Raw genomic sequence first — 25,084 nt, 5'->3', positions numbered from 1 at the left:
ATAATAAAAAGTTATTACCAGCAAAACCAATGTAACACAAAAAAAGGTTAAGTGCCATTTTGGCAGGGATTGCTGTCAATTAAATATTTTATCATATTTTGAGGTGTCTGTCTGTGGTGAGTATAATTTCTTCTTACATATCTTAGTCACCAACACTATCAGTATATTTTTTACAATAGTATCTAGCTCTACACCAAGGAGGTATAAACCTGGCACGGAGCTGCATGCTGTATGTGAGGCCTCAGTACAGTTAAATGACCATCACAGCCAGAACTGTGCCCATGCACCGACTTATCTCTGTAACCGTAGCCCCGCCCCCGGCAGAGACGTATCCATTGTAGTGTGAGAAGGCTCGGGGCAGCTCTTCCATATCCCTCCGCGCCAGAGTTACCTCTCTTGTCATACTGCCTGTTAAAATAGTTCGCGTGGCGGAAGAGCACGGGCAGAGACTCTGCCGCTGCCGCCAGAGATGGCAGGGGAGCAGCGGGCAGGAGGGAGAGGAGAGGCCGGGGATGCGCCCGCGGCCCCCATGCGCGTCCTGCAGAGCCTGAGAGTGAAGATATGTAAGTATTTATCTTTCTGCCAGTAACCTAACCTCAGTTTACATCCATGTAATGCTCTCTTGCCGCCGCCTTGGACACTAACCGTGTGGTTATATTAAGTGGAGTAGTATTGTTAGGTATGTTTATGTGTCGGGTATGAATGCCATCTCTATTAATAAGACTTTACTGGTGTAACTTTGTTTATTGTGTTATCTGAAAAAGTACATATCAATGGTGCATTTTCATACATTATTTGTTGCTTGTATTTATGTCACTTTGTTATTATGTTTGTATTTATGTTATTTATTATGTATTTATGTTATTTTGCTGTATGTAACTCCTGTGGAGCTGAGGGACCCTTGTGGTGCCTCCCAAGTAAAAGACAATAATTAATAATCATAAAAGTCAATTATAAACCGGTTACTTAAATCTTGATGAATGTATGTATTTCCACACATACACACAGACCTATACATACACTACACTGTACTACACTGTTTATTATTGTTTTTTAACAATGTGCTTTCTAAAGTAGTTTTTTTCTTTTTGTCATTTAATAGAGTGTAGGAGGGGATCTGTGCTTTTACCTTGTACACACACTGTATACTTTTTCTTATAGTAGTATTTATGGCTTGTCAGACTAGTATTGTTAAAGTGAGGCTTTATTATATGGCATTACTTTGTCAAAATGACAGAGCTATTGTTGGTGTAAATATAATGTTGGATCACTTTGGCGGGTGCATACGTTTGACATAGAGCTGGATTTTCTTATTATGCTTTATTGCTCCATTTAATGAAATTTTTATAGAGCTGTCTGTCAAATTATTTACAAGTTTATATGATGGAGTAATGAGCATGAAAATCATAAATGTAAAATTTACACATGAGCTTCACAAAAAAAAGTCTGTGGACTCTGACTAAATACTTTTTGATTGGTAAATCTTATTTTACATGTACTTCATTTGGGTTTGGTTTTTTGTTAACTTTGCATAATTGGTTGTGTATGTGTGTGTGTGTGTGTGTGTGTGTGTATATATATATATATATATATATATATATATATATATATATATATATATATATATATATATATATATATATATAAAAAATATTATATTACATTACTGTAGTTTCAAAAATGTTGCAATCCAATGCTGGATTTCCATTTTTGGGGGCTTTTTGGATTGGTTAAGACATGATTTTGCAGATTGCTGTTTTAGATATGAATAACATTTATGCTACAGCAGCGTATTATGCAGCGCATAATGTGTGTGTGTGTGTGTGTGTGTGTGTGTGTGTGTGTTTATTCAATATATAATTTTATTGTGCAAGATACCACAGACCAGATCCCATATATACAAAATGTAGTGTATTGTGTTTGAAGCTTTTGAAATTTATCCACATACTATGCAATAGTGAGTGCTTTAAACCATACTTAAAATTATATTATTACATGGTCTGCTTATTGGCAATATGTTGCTGTCAGGGCTGAACAATGCATTTCTCTCGCATGCATCTAAAACATGGTATATGCATTTTCAGGAAAGGTCTGCACAATAGGATATTTAAGTGAAGATGTAATCTTCCATCGTCTTGTAATGTCTCTCTTACAGATAGTGATCACATAACGCCTTCGCCAGTTGCATGTTTGCGCAAATGCACATAGTAGTGCTGATTGAGTTACTTAAAACATTCTCTGTTGGAATTGATACTCTCAGAAGCCCAAGTTTCTCACTGTATAGTCTGAGACTATCCTGAGGAACATGCATTTTGATCCATTTATTTTTAAAGAAGCTTGATGGGGAATTTTACACTAAAACTAACTTAAGGTAACAAAACAAGACATTAATACATTTTCAATAGAGAAAACGTGGTTTGTTCACCCAGGGTGACATAAATTCTGTGGAAATATAAAAGGATACAAGTGACTTCTAGTGCAATACTATTGATTTATAACCTTATTGGGAAATAAGATAATTGTGCACCGCATATATGATGATAAATGGTTTGTCTGTTAAGTATGACAATCCACTATTTCACATACAGATCTCCGGCTCCATCAATTCAGTAACAGTGATCGATAAAAAGAATACAAATTTTTTTGTTTTATTCCTTTTACCCATCGGTTTGCCTGAATTGATGGTGCTGACATCTATTTTTATTACAAGATGCGCCTTATTATTTTCTTCACTAGGACTTGTGTCATTTTCTTTTACGTCAAAACTTGTCTGTCCTAAACCGTGTGGCTTTTGCGGGACTCCTCATTTCTGAGTTTGCATCATTTTTAAAAAAGGTGCAACATTTGAAACATTTTTGCATTTATTTTTGAACATCAAAAGTGTGTACAGTTAATATTGGTGGCAGACCTGGTGTAGGCAGGTGGTCTTTAAACAGAAAAAAAGCGACTAAACTATGGAAGCTCTTTGACATTTCTTTAAATGGCATTCAGGGTAAAGGACCACCTTTAAATAAAAAGTGGTGGTAGATTTTCTGCTGTGCTCTGTTTTAATAAATGTCTTTTTGTCGTATTTGGCCACAAAGTGCACAATGTATTGATTTTTGTCAGCAGCACCTTAGTGTCAATACATCAAGATACAATTGGTGTATCATCATTGACTGCAGGCTAAGCTTGTCTGTTGGCTCCAGGGGCCATTGGATATTGAATGGAAGCGCTCCTATGGTAGTATTGTGAACAAATCAGTGTGAAGGGAAATGTCATTACATTTTTTCTGTAATGGTGCTTTCATCGCTGGTTAACTTGTGCATCCTATCTAGGATGCACAAGTTAACTGGGCTTCATAAGGACTTTATAGATATGTTAAATAATGTACAGCGTTCATGCTGGTTAGGTTTTGTTTTTTTAAAAAACAAACTACTGTTTGGTTACAAAATGTTAGTTTGAGTAGTCTTGTAGCTGTTTCATATGTTGCTTTATATGCACGTTTAATGGTCCTAATTTCGTTCCTCGATATTCTCGGTAAAATGAATGAGATTTTTTAGCAAAATGCTAAACTGATTCTTGTCTGAGAATGCTGCTCCACAACAGATGGATAAATCGTCTGTCTATGGACCAGAGGATCATCTTTTCTGATGAGTTGTTTGGCTAACTCTAGGCCATAAAAATTGCTTGCACAGAATGACATTATCTCTTCAGTGTGAATGTTACTGTTTTTTTGTTGGGCACTGCAGTCTTATCATCTCAAAAGCTTAGTATCATATATGCAATATTTAAACTGCATATACATTTATGCAAGTAAAATTTAAGGTATAGACTATTTATAAAGCACCATACATATTCAGTAGTGCTGTATGAAACATACCTATGAATAATTGCTACTTTTTTAAGTAGTATAACATGTTTCACTGTAATTACTGAAGCAGAGGAGGAATGTTCTCTGGAGGATATTGGCATGTTCTGAGTGATTTATCTCTTAACTATTTCAATATCAGCTGAGTGAACTGTTTTACTTTATTTGCATTTGGGTTTTTTTGTTGTGTTTTTGTGCTAAAACATATCCTCAGGTTTGTAAGCAGGGCCCTCTCACTTTGGGTTTAATTTTTTTCATTGTATATGTTCAGTCTGTGTTATTACATGTAAGTTAGATACTCTCTAATATGTGTTTTTTTTGTTATTTGAAGTCCTTTCTCACCTAATAAATACTTATGTGGAGCAATAGTTAGCATTGCAGTCTCGATGTACTGGAGCGTTTGAACCACAGGAGATGAAAATACCATATAAACAGAACCATGGCCAGAACAAAAGCAAAGACCTACAAATAGGTTAATTGACTTATTTCTAAATTTTCCCTAGTGTTCTGTGTTCACGTGCATGTGGTAGAGAAATTAGGTTCTAAACTCCACTGCAGCAGGGTCTAATATACCTGAATACTTTATACCGCACTGTGGAATATGTTAGCACTGCATTAATAAAAAAAAAAAAGAGAGAGGGTGAATCCATCTCTATGCCCCTCTGCAATTTCTTTAATTTTCGGATAGTGATGACCGTGCACAAGGTGTTGACATTGCAGTCTCCATACAGGATGATGTCTCCCCAATTTTGTTCAGGTGTGTTTTTTGTTTTTTTTCTTTCCTGCAAACATTTTTTGATCCCTAAATACTATGATGGCTTTTTTTTTGTTTTTGTTTTTTCCTTTTATTTATTTATTTATTTATTTATTTTTTAAGTTGTCCCCTTAGGATTTATAGGGTGGCACAGTGGTTAGCATTGATTTTTCACAGCACTGGGATCATAGGTTCGGTTCTGCACCGCGTGGCATTCTTATATTCTCCCTGTGTTTGCATGGGTAACCTACCACAGTCCAAAAATTATTCTGGTCGGTTAATTAGCTTCTGACAAAATGAACCTTTGTGTGTTGTGTTCCGGAATTTAGTTTGTAAGCTCCTTGTGATTATTTAGTATTCTCTGGAAAGCCTTGCGTAATATGGTAATTATATATAATATGTATTCATTATGCATAACTTACATTTTGCCACGCAGACCAAGCAACCTTTATATTTTGTGGCTTTATTGAGGACAGTGTGTTTGGTTGACAACAGCCTCTATTCACCTCTGCATATGGTATCAAACAACCACATCTACGGACATACGTGTGATCCCATTGATACATGCTAGACGCCAATACTGGGATAGTCCTGCATGGGTCGCCACAATGACTCTGTTATTACGCAGTTGGTGCCTTTTAACAATTGAGCTATTTTTTTCTCCTATTTGGCTACAATCGCTGAATGAAAACTTTTAACTTTTTTTTTTTTTGTTTTGCACAATTACAAAAAGACAAAACACATTTGGATGGAAACCCCCTTTAGGGCCTTGATGATTGGAAAATTTCTTAAAGTTTTCTTTCAGACCAGTGACCTCTCCTATTTACTTGTAGAGACACACATGTTGACATCTTAATTAGTGTTATGTTTTAATGCTCAGCCAACTTTTTTCATTTTCAAAACATTTATTAATTTTTATTATGACCTGCTTCCTTTTCCCCCGCTATAACAAAGACTAGCAATAGGGACCCATTGCTCTTGGTGGAAGGCAATGGATTGGAAGGGTTTTATAAAAAAAAGCAGGTACTCAACTACAGTGCTGAATTTTGTGGGTAGTTCCATAACTTTGTTATAGCATCAGCGAAAATCGTCTGAAACATTTGCCGAATGATTTTGCAGTGTGACGCCTAGAATGTAGTACCGTGTAAAAAGTTTAACATTGTAGCGAAATTAAGCCAGTGTTTATAAATTATCTATTTTAATGACTATAGAATTCTATTAATATTGCAGACTTTCTGGACACATAGGCCTATTCCTCTGGTTTAACATTGAATATACACTTCTGACCTATCACAGACAGGTCCTCTTTAAATATTGGTTCCTAGTGTATCTAGGACCTTTCGAAAATAATAGCCTGTCCTCTACAAGGCTTTTTGTTATTTTCCCAAATGTGCGATGCTCTAACGACAGAGTCTGCAGAGAAAACTATATGATTATACATTTTGCTGTAACTGTCTCAGAACGTTCCTGCTTTGCAGTAGTTCATAAAGTTATTGGTGTTCTTCATTGACAAAAAAAAAATGACCTAGTTTAATAAAGACCACACTGCTGAGCGTGAAAAGCATTTCCCTTGTGAGGAAGCGAGTGTGAAAGCTTAATTACACACCCGGTTCACCATGCAGTTTTGTTTGTTGCAAAAAAAAAAAAAGCAGTTTTAAACTTGTCATTGAGGTGGGGTTTCTAGCTCAACACAGATTGTGTGTAAAAAGACAATGGTGGAGGAAAGGAGATTGTGGTTTCCGCTTTAGACTGAAACTGCACAGATGTACAAAACACATCACACTCACTTCCTAATGTGTGTCTACTTCTTACAGCTTGGGTTTTGTTTTAATTCATTTTTACAATTTCTTTAGTTGTCTCTTTGGGGTTGTATTTGCCTACTTAACAATAGCAAATGTTTTAAAGAATTTAAATGAGGGTCTTTGTTGTAAATTGTGTCGTATATAAAGGGACATTAATTTACTATTTTTATATTATTTTATTATATGTTTTTTATTGGAATCATTAATTGCCAACATCACAAAATCAGATCCCAGGTTATGTTGTCCAACATACATTTGAATGACAATCCTGTGGTTGCTGTGGCTCCGTGCAAATGATGCACCTGAATGCATTGTTAGTAACTGAGCCCCACTCCATCATTGTCTCTGCCAGAGTTTTGCACAGCAGTTTACTTGCATGATAATGTCTCTTGCCCCATTCCCTCAGTTAGCTCAGATTGGAGTACTCATAGCTAAACATTATCTGAGATTTGTTATGGAGCAGTGCACATGTGATGTGTGTACAATTTTCATAACTTAAGTTCCCCTTTAAGAGAATGTAACAGGGCTATAGTGGTTGACGATGTGCAATAGTTTATGCCCATTTTCTTTATGGAAAAATAGTTATGAATTATGAAAAGCTATTTTGTTTGACTATGACATGCATATACCACCTCCTAATTTGATCAAGTGACATCCAATTGGGATAAAACTTCCATGGTTTAAGATATGTGACCCATACTACTCTTCTTAATCAGTATGGCATGTTATTTAATTGGTGGATCCTAAAAATGACAACTGGGCAAGTTATACACCCTGGAGAGCTGCTGCAACCGCTTAGAGTGGCTCATCCTTACCAATATCTCATGCTTGATTTTGGGTGAATGAAGAGATTTGTAATTGTTTATGGGCCCCCACTAATGTCCTCCATTTGTTTCCTCGGTCAAAGTGTGATCTTGAGATGAGTAAAATCTGTGTGTGTCTATATCTATCATATATATATATATATATATATATATATATATATATATATATATATATATATAATATATATAAAAAAAAGAAAATTTATATATATATTTCTTTTTTTTTTTTATAAATTTTAATGTCCATTTAATATCTTGATAGGTCTGTCTGATTTTAAAAAAAAAAAAGAAAAAAAATTCTCCTAGGCTGATTTTATTTTTGCCTTCTAATAATGTGCCCCAACAGTAATGATTCATTGTCCTGCTGTTGCTTACAGAAATAATTTTGAATGTCTGTCTGACATTTGACAGTAATAGTTGATTGAGGACTGCAGGTCCCATTGAATTTGTTTTATTTTTGTTATTTTTAAGCCAGACTGCTTCATACAAGGTGTAATTTGATTGACTACACCTTGTAACTTAAATTCAGTAATTTGACCTAAAAGTTACATATTATTTATGAAGAAAATGAGTTCACTCCACTATAAAAATTTTGCTCTAGTAATAAAATGTTTTTAAAACCAAGCCGACTTGTGATGGGTAAAATTGAGTTACTATTTAATCATTCTTTTTATCTTCCAGTTTGCATGTCACTATACCTTTAAATAATGCATGCATCCACATCCCCTTCTGTTAAGTAATCTGTTCTTGTTCTGTGTCCTCCACCCACACACTTTAGATCATCTCTGATTCTAGTGCGTTTCTAAGAATACTTCCCTACTGAATGTTATGAAATCCCTTTTTTGTTATACTGCCGCTTGTCCTGCTGTCCTCCAGTAAATGTTAAACTTTTGAAATCTTTCTGATATATTTTGTTGGAATTATTCATATTTTCTTAGGTATTTTTTTGAATCATCTTAGCTGAGGAAGTTAACATGACTATTATCAGAACATTTGTTAAGATAAACAGGTATTGGATGACTAGGCTTAAAGAATTACTAAATCCCAAAGCAGAAATTTTCAGATACAGATCTGAACCATGGTAGTAAAATATATTGTTTAGCGTTAACCTGGCATTCCAGTTGGATAAAGGGTAAAGTATTACCCAATTGCAACCTGGATACATGTTGGTAGGTAGGTGTGTATTATCTTGCAACTCCACTACAGACAACTTAAGCTTCTCCCACATCTTTAGAACAATGTCTTGATAGGATCTCCTGCAGGTGGAAAAGCTAAAGAATGCAATCATTTGAATTAATGTAACGTTGCTGTCCCTGTGTATGAAGTCACAAATCCCAACAGTGCATTTCTGAACTCCTCAAATTCTTGCTGCCTTGTTAGAAAAGCACCTCTCTCCTTACATGGCAGCCTGATGTGTAGGTGTGACAGGGGCTTACTCTGCCACCCTGTCTTTTTATTCCCCTTCTCTCTGCTGCTACCAGTTATAAACTGCTACCACATGGGCTTACTCTGTCACCTGGTTTCTTTTGAGGCGTCTTGCACAGTTTATCTGGGTTTCCTTCTTGCTGTCAGTAATTGGCTGTTACTAACCATTCCTACTGATGTCACCAGACACATGCCATTCGCGAATGTCAACTGTGCAGGACTTATAAGAGGATAGTGCTACCACCACCCGGCTCCTTCACCAGAACCTGTAACTGGTTTATCCGCTGCAGTGCTGCTTTGATGTGGGCTGGCTGGTACTTCCTGACCGCTTGCTATGGTTTAGGACTTCTGAGCAGCAGGCAGAGCGTTGACACAGAAATGCTACGTTCAACAGCAGTGATGGTTTATTGCTCATAAAGGGTCCTTGGGAGGACCATTTCACACAAGTTAAATGAATTGGTGATCATCTAGAAGTACAGATGGAATATAGCTATTACAAAATACAGCTCTTTTTATACAGTTTATGCACACATGTTGGCAGGGGGTAATTCACCTCATGCCTGGCACCACCAAGTCTGAGAAATTACACTCAATGTTTAGCATCAGGGTGCAATATATTCTTTAAAATTGGATTTAACACCATTCTAATTTAACATAATTTACATCAATCCTTGATTTCCCAAATTACTTGCTGTTTCATTATCCAGATAGTTTCCCTATCTCTCTAACACACTGGACAAAAGGATACCTACACCCTGCTGTGCATTCTTCATCAATTGCGTTATATCCAAATTTAGAGAATATTGCATCCTGAGGGTAAACATCGGATGTAGTATTTCAGACTCTGACTCTGTGTTGCCAGCTAAGATCAGGGGACTGGGTTAACCCCCTGCCAATATGCGTTTCAGAAACAGTATGAAAAGAGCCCTGTTTGACCATGTAATGCAGGGGTGTCCAACCTTTTAGCTTCCCTGGGCCACATTGGCAGATGACGAGTTGGTTTGGGCCGCACATAAGATACACTAACAATAACTGATCATCCCAAAAACCATAGAAAACATAGTTAACACACATATATATATATATATATATCACTTTTTTTCAAATCCCCCTATACTTACCTTTCAATCGCCCTGTTCAAAAAATCCTCTCTAGTTATTATACTATAATCACTTTTTGTATTGTTTCGATGCAATATCATTTAAGCCAGGCATTGTATATCAGGGTGCCCTGACCAGGCCTGCGGTACCTGACATATACACCACTGTGACCCCAAATTGTGACCTGTTTTGATAATTACACCACTATGTTAGTTAAGGGATAACAACTTATAATGGGCCAAAGAGAATAATATATAATGCTTAGTAATACAAGTAGATGTATGTACCAGGGAGATGAGGTCCATAATGCTCCAGGACCAGGTGACTTTTATTCCCTTTTCAGCGTCCCTTGAAATAATAAAAAAAAATCCCCCTTAACTTACCTTTTAATCGGCATGTTCTCCTGTCCTCTCCTCTTCCTTTCTCCAATCTTGTGCTGATTGTTCTTCTCGCGCGGGTGTCTCCTCTGTGCTGCGCTCCACAATGGATGTTGGGCGTGATGACATCACGCCCCGTCATTCACTGCGAGCGCCGCACGGAGGAGGAGACGAGGGAGCCGGAGTTCCAGCCGACGTGACTGCAAGGTAAGTAGTTTTTATTTTCTTTTTTTTTTTGCAGGATTTTTTTTCCCCATTAAGAGCGCTGCCCCCTTGTCACAACCAAAACTCCTTCTGGGCCACATTTACAGGCGCGCTGGGCCGCGGGTTGGACAACCCTGATGTAATGTAGTATTCCATCTGAGATTCTGGAGATCTCTAGTCCCACTAACCTAGTGCCTAACTGTCCTTCTAAGGATTTCTTGAGCTAATAAACATCACTTCTTAAAGATCCTGCTTTGCTGCCTACTTACCTGCTGTAATTCCTGTGACCTACAGATTAGACCAATCTAATCTGTTATCAGACAGTTCTGAGGTTTGGGACCCAGCATCTAATAATAACATTCTGCCTGCAGTTCTGGCCAGTTTGATAGGCCAAGGGGAACCATCCACAGCAACCATGATCTGTAGAAAGAGGTCAGGGGTATCAGCTCAGTTGGAACAGCAAGGGGATACACTAGCAGCGAGAATTACCCAGAAGGAAATGGTTCTAGGTGCCAGTGAAGGATCCTAGTGGTGGCAGCAGAGTCCCTCCTACTGCGTTTAGAGGGGTGCCATTGGGCTGAAGAAAGGGGACGGTGGCAATGTAAGCCCAGCTGGTCCCCAGCAACATGACAGGGTGGCAAAGGAGGTCCATGCTGTCACACAGAATTATTGGCAATCTCAACTGATGTGGTTAGAAAAGGCATTGAATGTATGTTTATTTTTTATAATGGTAGTATGTGTAGGATATAATACAAGTTTGTCTTTTTCCTCCTTGTCTTACTGTGTAAATTGATCTTTGACTAAGCAGTGTTAACAAATGGGTTGTTTTCTCCCTGGCAGCATGCCAAGCTTGGGATTAACCCAAAATGCCTCCTTTATCCCCTTCCCACATTTTTAGGCTATTTTTCCCCCTGACACAGGTCAAGCACAGTCTCTAATAGGGCATTAATCTTAAAAATTGTCTTTATATAGCCAAGGGGAATGTTTATGCCAAGCATAGCATGCATAATGGCATAACCAAATGCTATGGGTAATGGGTGAGAGTTGTCTTTGCCTGCTCATTGTCATATTTTTTGACCTTTCCAGACCTGCCCCTATGATTACCTCCCAATGATGTGATACATCTCCATTACCATTAGGCAACAAACCACACTAGTGCCCGTGATAAAGGGTTTATGGGGAGCAAACACCAAATAATAATAACTATTTTACTGAATGGTGAGGTCTGGAAGCAGTCTTACTAGTATCAAATTTGTTTATAGAAACTAATACTATAATAAGAATATTTGGTATAAGCATATGTTAATATTTAAATTAGCTAAATATAAATGGAAAATTAAGAAAGGGTTAGAGGCCCTTAAAATATGGAAATAAGAAGATACCATTGTTTGTGTTCCTGAATGCAGTGGTAGAAATTGTCAATATTTTAAAATGATAAATTTACAACCTATGTATAGAGCATACTGTATAATAATCTTCAGACCTGACTACTCTCCCAGAATGTCCTACAGACTCCCAAATTTTGTGGTGTCCTTCTGGACTCCCAGAAGAGTAGGTCAGTTACATGTGTGTTAGTACATGTTCATTGTAAGTTGGATTTTGCTCAAGGTGTACTATTATTTCAAAACTACATGACTGGTATCATTTGTTTGAAATGTTTGAACAAAAGGCTACTTTTGATTGCTTGTATTAAGATATTCTTCATTAAGTTTTCAAAGTAAAAAAATCAAAACAAAAAACTCATTTCCATTTTTGAAAACTTATCTCAAGGTCTGCCTACGTTATTTTAAAAATAGAAAACTTAACAGGCCTTGGGAATACCAAAATTGCTCAGACAACAAATTGCAAAAGTTCCATGATTTGATTTATTGGTGAGCTTATACAAATGCCATTGTGGGCATTAGATGGCAGATTGGCTGTTTTTGGAATACTCCAGTTTCAGTAACGTTGAAAACTGGACACTTGCAAGTGATTTAATCTTGAATTTTGGACATGGCATAAAGATTCCTAAATAGATGAATGTTTGTATACTAGGTCTGAGAAATAGGACTGTTACTCTTCACACCATTCATTATTATTATTCTTTTATTTACAAGGTTCCAGAAAGGTCAGCAGTGTTGTATGTAAATTTACAATAATATGCAATAGACAGGCCGCAATGATACATAGATTATTACATAATACTTTAAGAGACTAGATTTTAAAGAACAGATTACACAGATAGCAATGTAATGTAGATTGAGTTATTACGGGACAGTGAACAAGAATGAAGGTAATGTCCTGGAGGTGGGAGTGGGAAAAGGTGATAGTGAGGTGACAGTTGATATCAGACCAGAGGGGGTGGGAAGTAGTGTGGGTAGAGCTGCGGTAAGAGATGTGGGGAGGAGAATTGGCCGAGAGCTTTGTAGGTGTGGATGATGAGTTTAAATTTAATTCTGTAGGCCATAGTTAGCCAGTGTAACGACCTACAGGGGAGACAGCAGGGATAAAGCAGTGAGAGAGAAAAATTAGGATAAACTGAAGAGAGGTGAGTAGTTTTGTTCCTCCCCATTTTTGCACCCGAGGGCTGGCTTGGTTATATGGACCATTTGGGAGCGTTGTCTGTCCGGCAGATACATAACCTACTGGGATGACAGAGCTTTAAACTAAACTGAAGCTTAAATGAGGAATTTTGCTAGACCTCCCCGCCCCCTAATGTGGTCCCCCCCCCTTCCCTTCCTTTGTCTTTGTCTATATGTTATTGTTTATATGGTTATTTAGCAGGTATGTGTAAGGGTTGACATATCTCCTTTACAGATTTCTGAGTGCATTTTGGACTGGTGCCAGGATGTAATTTTTTCAGTGTCAATAACGTACCATGCCATTTTGTTGGTTGTACATGTGTAACCTGTATATGTGTGTAAAACCCAATAAAATTTTAATTTTAAAAAAACAACAAAAAAACAAAACAAAGAGAGGCAAGGCAGGAGATGGCTAGGCCAAAGAAGAGGAGGTTACAGTAATCAAGGCACAAAATTATAAGAGAGTGAATAAGAGTTTTGGAAACTTCATTGGTGAGAACAAAATGGATTTTTGTATTCCATAGATGGAAGCTGCAGGTTTTGGAGAGGGTCTGAATGTGAAGTTTGAAGGAGAGGGAGGGGTCAAGGATGACCCCTAGTCAGCAGACTTAAGGGACAGAGTGGAAGGTAGTATTGGAAGGTAGTATTATCAACAGGAAGAGAGAGGGTGAGGTAAGGGAGCCCTGGAAGGGAGGAAGACAATGATTTCAGTCTTTCAAATATAAAGTTTAAGAAAGAACTGGCTCATCCAAGATGAGATTGACATGAGACATCAAGAGATAGGGGCAGGAGAAGTCGGGGAGGAAAGATAGATTGTGTGCCATCATGAGGTACTGGAGACCAGAGTGCTAAAGTCGCCAAGGGAAGATGTGTAAAGGGAGAAGAGCAGAGGGCCAAGAACAGAACCTTTTGGGAATGCCAACAGGTAAGGGAAGAGTGGGGGAGATGGAGACTAAAAAGTAACGGTCTAAGAGGTAATACAGGAGAGAACTGTGTCATGGAGTTCTATAAATTGGAGAGTTTGCAAAAGGATGGGGTGGTCAGTAGTGTCAAAGGCAACAGGTAGGTCAAGAAAGATAAGAAGGGAGAGGCAAGGTTAAGTGAATATATATATATATATATATATATATATATATATATATATATATATATATATATATATAAAATTTGAGTTTTTCAGAGTCTAGAGCATGTTTCAAGGAGACGGAGAATGTACTGGAGGAGCAGGATAGGTTGAGAAGGTGGGAGCAGACAGAGAGAGAACGGAGGGGATAGGGTCAAGGGGGCATGTGAATGGGTGTGAGGAGGATAGAAGAGTGCGGACTTCATTCGCAGATATCTGAGTGAAGGAGGAGAGGGTGAGTGGACTAGCGAGGGGTGACAGCAGTAGTGAAATGGTGGAAAAAGCATCCTAAGAGGATAGTGGGAGGTGGGACAAGGTGGGTATGGAAGGGGGAGCGGTTGGGGCGAGATGGGATGTGAAGTGAGAACTCGAGTGCAGAAAAAGAGGTGAGAGAAGGAAGTAGAAGATTGCAACGAGGCAATGGGGGATGGAGTATTGGGAGGCATTAAGGGTAATAGGACTGTTTGGAGAATGATAGGACAGAACTTTAAGAAGAGAGGATGAACTTAAAGTGAAGGAAATTGGCACAACTTCTCAAGAACTACATGGAGTGTCATGATTGTCATCATCAATCTTCATTTTCCCGGTCTCAGAGTCAAGGGTAGTGGTAAGAGGGTGATTGTTGAAGGAGAAAGCCTGATCAGGGCAAGAAAGAGTGGTGATGGGGGGAGGATGGGAAAATGGTAGGATCAGTGTCATCCAGGTTGCATCTGGTGAGTGTATTTTTAGAGGAGGGAGAAGGTAAGAGGAATGGGGAGATACTAAAAGAGAGGAGATGGTGGTCAGAGACAGGGAAAGATGAATTGATGAAGTAAGTTGGTGCAGAGGTGGGAAAAGATCAGACTGAGGGAGAGGAGGTCCATTGAGAAAGACCATGGGTGGAGGAGAGGGAGAGAAGTTTGGTGGCAGCAGGATCGAAGTGATTAACATTCCCTCCCTCATCATGGGGGACTTTAATGTCACTATTGACAGCGGAGAGAAAGTGAGGGAGCCTGGTGGCAAAGTGATCAAGGAATTGAGAGTCAGAACCAGGGGGACAGAAGATAGCAACAGACGGAGGGGGACCAGATGTAATAGGAGTATATAGTGGTCTTCAAAGGAAGAGAAAGAGAGGGTGGATTCAGGATGAATAACCTGGAAAGAACACAGGGGGGAAAGAAGGATTCCAATGCTGCCGGCCCCTAGGTCTGGTTGTGTAGGTAAAGGATGACCCCCCAAAAGAGAAAACATTGGGAGAGGTTGTTGGGGTTGCTGTATTGCAAGGGTGGGCAGGACTTTGAATGAGAGGACTGACTGGGAGAGAGGGGTAAGAGAATAAAAAAAAACAAAAATGGGAAAGGGCCCTTCAGCGGGCAGGGGGAGAGGGGAAAGGGAAATGCAGGTGGATGTGAAGTGGTTGATCTTGGGGCATAAATGGGAGTGGTAGGAGAGAGAAGAGAGTATGTGCGAGGAGATCTACCAGCAGAGGGTGGCACTGGTGGAGAGATGGGAAGATGAGGAAGGGTTAGTGTGAGCAGAGGAGAGAAGATAGGTGAGGGGTAGGATGAATGAGTTTATTATTTTTCACATTGGGCGAATGCTGGCTGCTTTTTCATGCACACAAATACTTGATAGTTTTATTCTTACACTGAAATTTAAAATTGATGTAGGATATGCACTACATCAACTATAAATCTATCCCCACATTTTAAATTTCCCTCCCCCTCCAATGCAACATGGTTTTGCCAAGGTGCAAAGTTACTTTTTTTTTTTTTTTACTTTTCCTTTTCTTAATGAATTTGGTCCAGTAAGTTGAAATTCTTCTGAAGTGGTGAAAGCCTACATAGGTTTAGGCATGCTGGAAGGTGCAGCAAAGTGTCTGTAGATGGTCACAGGGCTAAGGGGAGCCAGTAAAAAATTAAGGTAAATGGTGCAGCAAGTGTGGTTAAAAGGTGGGAACATAAACCACAGCAAATATAAAACAACAAAGTCATAGTAGTCAATAGTTTACAAACAGTTCAGCAGGCAGTGTCCAGGCCATGCACAAAGCACATGCATGAGGTAGAGGTCACAGGAACTCACAGGAGAGTGATATATATGATCCTTGTTTAACAATTTTGCCGGGTAGACTCTTCTCTTGTTCACATCTTCTGTAACTCTTACTATGCTATCTATGCTAAATCTACAAATACATAGTAACAAACCACACTTAGTTTGTTTAGCCAGTGTGGATTTGTTCTAACACTGGCTAGCACAGCCTAGCAATACTGACGCAGCCTCTTATCTATTAAGTAGGGTCAGTCATGTGATCACTTTCTGGAGTTAACCCCACTAATCACACACTACAAATATAGTAAAATTCATAAGCAAACAATTAATTTAGAGGGATAATCATACAGTTTATCTAAATAAAATACAGCACATCTGATCCCATTGCAGATAACTGGTGCATAGCTGGTATGAATAGTTTCACTATCTATGGTCCTCATTGTTGCTAAACTGTTTGTTTTTCACCTGTGCCAAAGAGGAAACCCTAATTAAAGGAACTGTAACCACCTTCATTTTTTTGTGTGTAATATAAATATTAAGGATTGAATGTATAAAACTGTTCTTGTTAGACTTTTTCTAGTTTCTATGATGGTGCTATTAGCTAGTTAATAAATCTAGTTTGCAGAGCTAACCATTGAATAGAGGTGTCAATCTTTCTTTTCTCTTCCCTACAATCTCAATATACTCTCTGAGCTCTCCAGTCAACCTTATTGCGTGATAATACTCTTCTCACAATACAATATCTTAAGGGTATGGTCTAGTGCCAAGGGATATGTGTGACCATCATTGAGGGCATCCCATGTCTACAAAGGCCCAAAAATGTAACAGCAGGGTATAGAGGTGGCATGCATAGTTTCCTGAGACTGCTCGTAGGCTGTACAGAAGGATTGCTTGAACTATGTATTGCATATGCATTCCCTTGTGCTAGGGTAAAGTCATTGCTGGGCACCTCTTAGCAGTACAGAATATACCATCTGGCCAAAAGTATTTGGATGCTATGAGGTCCACTAAACAATGACAGTATTTAAGTGACTAATACAATGTAGGTTCACCCCTTTGCAGCAATTTCATTGTACACTTATCTGGGAAGACTTTCAACCAGATGTCAATAGAATGTCTCTTTAAACTCAACCCTTTTCCCATGGAACAGCAGTGAGACAAGCCATTGAAATTTGGTAATGGTGACAAGCCTGCAACCAGTGTTCTATTCTAGAGGTGGTGCTTAGCTAGATTGACATTGGAACTATGGGCAGTGCAGTTTGGCAACCCCATTTTATTAAACCATGCCTGTACAAGCAGCTTATTTGGAACTCGTGCTTTGTCATGTTGGAACACACAAGGCGCTTTCCTAAACTGCTTTCTTAATGTTGGGAGCATTGGATTTTCCATAACCTCCAGGTATTGCTCATCAGTGATGATTACAGCCACTCAAAATATTGGGACTAATCTCGCAATGAGAAACGGCCATGCATTGTGATTTCATATCCACCTCATTTGATACACCGATAGTGTCCAACTGACATCCTATCACCCATAGTTGAAAGGAACAGTTGTAGCATGGTGTTTGGGTGGGCTTTGGGATTGCAGAGCTGGTACCTGTTGTCATAAAGCTCCACATCACTTACCATTCTTGCTGATTCTTTTTGACTGTGGTCATTGTATATTTGTGTAGGATTGTATTTTCTACCTATTGTATGTGATGTGCACAGGCAGATCTTTCTTCGTTGAAGGGTGTTTGAATACCTTTTGTCCAAATAGTATACATTTATTTAGAGTAAATAGAATAATGTATGACTTCTGTTTTTAAATGCCTTAGCCAGTGCGCTCATGGATATTTGTGTTAACAAGTCCTTTTATGCTAAGTGTTGAGGTTATATTTTCAAGTGCAACAAATGGATGATCAACCACGTTCAGGTGAGAAAAAATATAAATGTGTTTACCCAGGCTGCATAATTAGGCTTTTCAGAGGGCTTTAATAAGGTGGCTCATGTTCTACTTTTAGTGTGCTCTTTATGTCTTTATGTGTTATAAAATGTATGAAAAAAACACAATTTTGAGTTGTGTAAGTTTTGAAGTGCCTTTTCTATTTTGCATACACTACATTGTTTGTTACACGTAAAATAGAGTGTACTGGCAATAATAGCTAATGGAAAAAGTATATAAAGTGCATACTAGTTTAAGCATACTTCTACTTTTGCAAGTGCAACTGCTTACTCTGAGGGAAAATTATATTGTCCCAATATGTAGACTGGACTTCCTCAATGCTGCGGCTTATTGATTAGTCCAAGCTTGTTGAGTTGACTATGCAGGATGATTGTGTGTAGTGTATCTTATGAAAAGAGTTGTTTGGTTTATGTTTTTTGTTTTTGAAGTTAAGTTGGCACCTCATGATGCTATTCTATGTGTTCACCCCCAAACCACTCATGGGTGAACACATTGCACAGACCTGGCATTTCAGATCTTGCCCTAAACAGCTGGATTACATTGTGCATTTAGATCTTTTTACAAAGCATTTTACAGCCACTATAGGATTCCTGCATCCGGTAAATAGGCAAAATATCAAGTAGTGCTGAAAAATGCTACCATTGCACCAATGGGTATAGCAACACTAGACACAATGCTTATCTTGTTTTAAAAATAAGGAAATGTATAAAAAAAAACAACCCACCACAGGGCATTGCCCTTAGTCTTCTGCATGGCTGTTCACTTGCTGGCAGCTGACAACCTCACACGCATAGAGGCCTGAATATCCACCCACACTAATCAATTTGTTATGTCGGGATGTGGCCTCACACAGTGATATTTATGGACAATATCTTATTTTTTTTTTTTATATAAAACACCAAAAACTGTCTTTTTACCCCATTTTGGTTGCTGCACACGTTAGTTTGAAACATGTTGAAAATGGCAGAAGTGTTCTGTAATAGTAATCGGATGTCGACTTTAATCAGCTTTGTGTTAATTAGATTATTCTTTGCAAATTAAGTAAAGTTACATCATAAGATTGATATTTGCAGTATGTTGCTTTAGTAGTCTGAAAACATTGCATCTGATATTGAGGTTGAAGTGGACAAAGTGAGATGGTCTAAATATCGGACAATACATTCATGTAGTGAGATATGTAGAAATCGCCACCAAATGCATTTTGAGGCACTACTGCTTTCTGACCCCCTTAGGAAAGCAGATTGACTGTTTGCACCACAGGAAAGGCCTGCATTTTATAAGGCACATGTTTCATACTGTAATCTGCAGAGAAAACACCTTATTTACATGCATTATCTAGTTTGCCTTTTTTCAGTGCCGTTAATAATTGTATGACATTGATTTGAACTTTCCACAAAAGCATTATTGTATTGCCACCCTTTCATGTTAACTTGAGAATATTCCATTTACAGGTGAAGCAAAAAATCTTCTACCTTACCCGGGACCAAACAAGATGAGGGACTGTTTCTGCACTGTGAATCTGGACCAGGAGGAAATCTTTAGGACCAACGTTGTCGAGAAGTCACTCAAGTAAGAAGTGGAATGTGTGTTTTGTCTGGGTATAGAGGTAGTATGTAAGCCATGTATCAACAATTCCTATAATTCAGCTATTGCTAAACTATATTCAGAACGCCTCATCATTCTTCAATGTTCTTAAGAGGACAATTCACATTCTCCTTTACCAGCAGAAATGTCATTTACAGGTTTACAAACTACTGTTCAACTATGAGGATCTTCATCTTTCACGGCTGAGGGCTGTAATATGGGCAAATTCATAGACTGAGGTTTGTGTAGTAGTAAAAGGTTCAGTTAAACTAGGACGTTGGGAAAGATAAAATTTTTGTTCTGTTGTGGTACGTGGTGAACTGCACTGTCTGGAAGATACAACAAACCTAGGAGTGCACTGTCCTCTCACTCCTGTCTCTGTGAAGGATGGAGGGCCAGACATGCAGCCCTCCACCTCTTTTACATTGCCACTCACAGGTCTCTATTCTCTGTCGCACAAGCATTAGGGTTAATTATCTCTTTAATTCTACATTTCACTTATTCTTTTAACTCATTCCTGCAGTTCTAACATTTGTAAATGACTTGCAGAAAAGTAAAGATGGCAGGAACATGACTCCTCACACACGCAGCTGCCGCCGGCTTTAACCTGACATTTTAAAAGGTGTTTGTCACTTCCCTGCCCAGGAATGGTGATAGTGTCAGTGCTGTCACCCTCACAGGTCTGCTTCTCCGGAATAAATAATAAACTACCCCACAAATGGTTCTATGTATTAAAAATTGTTCTCTGATTGAATAACAAACAGCACTGAAAGAAGCCGCATGTTTGAAGAATATGGCTTTTTTTGCAGAATCTGTCATTTCGGACACACACATTTTTCTGCATACATCATATTCACCTACCATTAAAAACAGTCTGTGCACAGGAAATTGTGGGCTGTGGATTTAAAAACAACCACATTCAGGGTTCTTTTTTCTTTTTTTTTTTTTTTTTTTTTTTACAATGAGTTAAGTATGGCTTACTAGTTTCCACTTTATCCTTGTGAACTCACGTAGGCTGGCATTGGTTACTGTAGTCAGTGTTTGAGTGACACAATCATCAAGGTGCTTTTTGGCAGCATAATTTAGTGTCTTAATGAAGGATGCTGCGTTATAATGTAGTTATCAGAAGTGACAATTACATAGAAGGCTTTAATGAGTTTACCACAGCAGTTGGAGTCTCAAGTTTTTGCATCATTTCCTCTACTTCAGTAAATGAATGTTGCGCAAACACCAGTTCCGGTTGGTGTTATGCTGACGTTGTTTCCCTGTGAAATGTTTCTTTCACTGATATTGGTTTATCAGTTCATTCATCTACATAGAAGTATGTGATTAAGTGACCCATCACTTCCATACAGTCATTTTGTGGCTAAAACAACTTTTTTTTTTTTTTAGAGGGTTGACCTTTAAAAACAAAACAGCAGTGTCTGTGGTATCTTTTTTGTTTTAATTGATCTCTTTCCCACAGAGAGAGGTCTTTCTTGAAGTGCATATCTTGATACAATAATTCCACCTAAGCTTGAAAATATCATGTTGATGTAGTTCACTGTGCCTGGGAGGTGGGGTCTGGCATTCACCCTGATGTTGCAGTTCCCCTCATATTAAGAATTGTCCATTGTTTTACTCCTAGTACCCCTCTCCTGTTTCAAGCAGGTAGTGGTGTTTTTGATGTCCCCCTGTGAACTTCCCATTGATATGGATGTGAAGTTCACAATCTGGGTACATGCACACTGCTGCTGTTCATTTCAAAAAGGGCGTCCTTCAGTCCTAGAGGATCACAGAACTGGGCCAGAATAGGAAGAATAATGATTCCAAGGTAAGTATAGTTCAGTATTTTGTTTTAAAAGACTTGGCGCTTCCTGTTGGACTTTAAAACTGATATACCCAATCCATTGGAGGTTCTATCGTTTATTGGCAGTGCCTTCCAATTGAGCCACGTATATCAGCGGTAGGGGGGTCCGTGACCCCCTCCTCCCAATCTTATCAGAACAGGGACAGCTTTAGGTGACCTCCTCTGCACAGTGTAGGGAGGGGTCACGCAGCATACCTGGAGGAGGAGGCGGGGGTGCACTGTGCCTTCCTTTGTGCAGCCCCTTTTGAAGGCTGGAGGGCCACACATGAGACCCTCCAGCTGTTTCACGTTGCCCCTCAGTGACATAAAGCATTGATTAATTTAATGTTTATTTTACTGTGCCTTTGAAAAAGGCACAGTAAAGGAGGCGTACTATGTAAATGTAAATATAATCCAAGGTAAAGGCAATGCTTTGTCTAATGAGGGTCACACAATGTGAATGGAAGAAAGATCATAAACATTTAAAGGGGTTCTTGACTCTAAAGGGCAGATTTAATTAGTTCCTCCGCAGGATGTTTATGGTTCTCACACCACAGGGAGAAATGAGCAAAGATTTCTGTACAATAATCGCCGGTATTTAGCTCAAACACCTCGCGGCCAATTGAATCTGCCCATAAGGGTGGTTAGCACAGCAAACTCGCAAACAGAATTTTGAAATTAATTGGCTGACTTTCTTACAAAAAAAAATATTTGTAGCTTTAATTTGTAGAGGACATAATGGAGATGATTTATCCAGGAAATTTGTGTAGTTGTTTTTGAGGCCGGGTAGTAGTAATAGAAGAGAAAGTAAAAATAATCTCTATTATACCTAAAATACATTTTCTTTTTAACTACAGTTATTTAACAGCTTGCAGCAAAAATATGCATGGCAAGCCTTTTCCCTTAACTGTGTACCACACCAATTTGTGTACCTGCGTCCTGAAGAACACACTTTACCACAACGATGACTCAATTCTGTCTGCTGCAAGGACTGCACACATCTGTCTTGGGGTTTTCAAAACTGAGAGAGATTGTTGTGGTATTGTTGAGCTTCTCTCCCTCATATTGCTTTGTAAGAAGAAAAAAACATCTTTGAAAGTCATATTTGAGCAACAATAAAGGGTGAAAATAGGTTCACAGAAATGAGGAAAGCTTTTCTGACTGTCTAAAACTGATTGGCTTTGTATATATGATTGGCTTTGTATATAAAAGCTGCGAATGTGGAACCTGTTTGTTAAATCTGAGTTTTCTAGAATTATGTTTTTGTGTAAGTAAACTACTAGCTTGTACATACAAACATGTCTTCAAAGTGTGTCACAACACACAAACGTATGGAAGGAAATCTCGATCTAAAAAGGGAAATTGTAAGTTTGCTAAAATAGGCAAAATGCCATATAGTCAGATCTTCTAAGGCTCTCTGACAAACCGTCCTCAGATTAACCAAGCAATCTGTCAGTGACTAACTCTACCGCCATACAGGTGGAGCCATGGTCGTCCTCCAATACAGGTCATTTTTCACACTAAGGTCAATATTTTGCATCCTGTAAAAACAGTGACAATTATTAAACCCTTGTTTTCTTCTGTTAGAGATATATATATATATATATATATATATATATATATATATATATATATATATATATATATATATATATATATATATATATATATATATATATATATAATCTCTAAGATTCTTAAACATTTTTTTCCTCTCCGTACATAGACATCTATATATTTATGACTGCACTCTTACCAACCGTCTTTTATCAGACATGACATTGCTTCATATGCCATTAAAATTAGAATCTGACACAGCAGACAGACCTTCACAATGCATGCATAATGTAGGATACTTGTATGATGATTTGGAAATGAATGACACTATTGCAGTATACGCACTTCATTGTGATGAAATAGTCTAATGTCGTTTATTCAATGGTCTTTGGTAGACAGTCACCCTTTTTTTTTATTAGAAAAATAGCAAAATGTTTGGTTTAAATCGTATTGATGCATGTATGACCAGCATTGGCTTTTGTAATTCCAGCTCAATGATGCTCATATCCATATATTAAATCTCTTTCATAAGCTGTATGTGATTTCACTCCTGTTAAGTAAACCAGTTTCTTTCCTTTCTTCTCTCTGCAGACCATTTTATGGTGAAGATTTTTACTTTGAAATCCCAAGACCATTCCACAACTTATCCTTTTATATCTATGATAAGAGTCTTTTACAGCGAGATCTACGGATAGGTGAGCAGATACTGGCAGATGTCTTCCACCTTTCTCTCTCTCATATTTTTTTTTTTTTTTTATGTCTTTAACATTAAACACGAAGTATGAATAATTAATTAAGTAGTATACTATATGCACATATAATTGTATCCATTGTTGTAAGTTATTATATAATGTGGTTGTTCAGGCTTCTCAACAACAACTTGGTAGCTAAACAACAGTTTGGTTAGTAATTTTGAGTGCATTTTTTGTTTAAATGCCTACTATGGTGTGCCAGTCAGCAAAAAATTGCAGGGAGGAAGCTGTGTAACCGAATTGAGTTTTTTTTTGCAGAAATGGCCTTGTACATATGTCTTGCTTCCCTGGGAGGAAACTTTCATATTGTTCAACTGAGTTGTTAAATACTGCTGCATTTCTACTTACTGCTTTCTAGGCAAACCTCTGTGCAAGTGGCTTGAGGCTCCCTCCGTTCTGTTGTTTACATAGGAGCAGAGGGCAGACGGACACTTGCATAGAGATCATTGATCTCTGGAGTAATGGACTGACTGTGCTCACTGGTGCTTTTGTTGAACCATGGATAGGAGAAACAGGAATGTTTTTTTTATTTGTCTATCTAATTGTATGTATGGTCACTCATTTTCTCCATAGATGTTAATAGAGGGAAGACCAAAATGAAACATGGCTTTAAGGATTTGATTTAAAGGAGTACTTTTGATATTCTAATCTGAACTAGAAAAATCACTTTACATCTGGACCATCATATTATAACGCTACCAGTATATAATTCATGTCTGTTGTTCAAGAATTTGCTCAGAACATGCATGTCATATTTAATGCCAGCGGCTTCCATATGCAAATGAGACGGTAGACTGAGCAGCAGTCTGCTTATATAAAAAGGAATGTATACGCCTTGCGGAGAGGTTTAAGGGAGCTACAACTTATTCCTGTTTGTGACGCCATTTTCTAATCTAAATGCAGTATATATAAAAAATATATATATATATATATATATATATATATATATATATATATATATATATATATATATATATATATATATATATATATATATATATATATATACACAGACAAATTGTTTTTAGTTCTCTCTCTCTTTTGCCATGCCTGGAGTTGATGTTTTCCACTTTTTTTTTTTTTTTAAGAGGAAAAAAAAGGAGCTTCAAAGAATCCAATCAAACGAACTGAGGAATATTAGGAGTGAATATGAAGGTTCAAATACAGAAAAGTCTGTCTGGGTTTTTTGTTGCTCATACTATAAAACACTAAAATCTTACAAGAGAGTGAGAGAACTAAAAACAGTTTGTCTGGGCAAAGACTTTCATTTATTTTGTAAAAACTCAATATTACAATAAATCTCAATGAAGGCAGCTTTGAAATATGACTATCAATATGTATGCATTCCACACTGTCTTAAAGTTAATGAGG

At 37.9% G+C, this 25,084-nt stretch overlaps 1 protein-coding gene across 1 annotated transcript in view; it reads left to right on the top strand.

Moving 5' to 3' along the window:
• Positions 1-388: 388 nt before the first annotated feature.
• RASA2 (RAS p21 protein activator 2) overlaps positions 389-25,084 on the top strand; it is a 72,604-nt gene continuing 47,908 nt past the window's right edge. Inside the window, exons 1-3 of the mRNA XM_075201618.1 lie at positions 389-563; positions 19,444-19,561; positions 23,553-23,656. Of these exons, the coding sequence (XP_075057719.1) occupies positions 470-563; positions 19,444-19,561; positions 23,553-23,656 (316 nt within the window). The 5' untranslated portion in view covers positions 389-469. The remainder of the gene's footprint in view (positions 564-19,443; positions 19,562-23,552; positions 23,657-25,084) is intronic.

Source organism: Mixophyes fleayi, chromosome 3 (assembly GCF_038048845.1).
Source record: "Mixophyes fleayi isolate aMixFle1 chromosome 3, aMixFle1.hap1, whole genome shotgun sequence".
Lineage (NCBI taxonomy): Eukaryota > Metazoa > Chordata > Amphibia > Anura > Limnodynastidae > Mixophyes > Mixophyes fleayi.
This window is presented reverse-complemented; position numbering and strand designations above follow the sequence as displayed.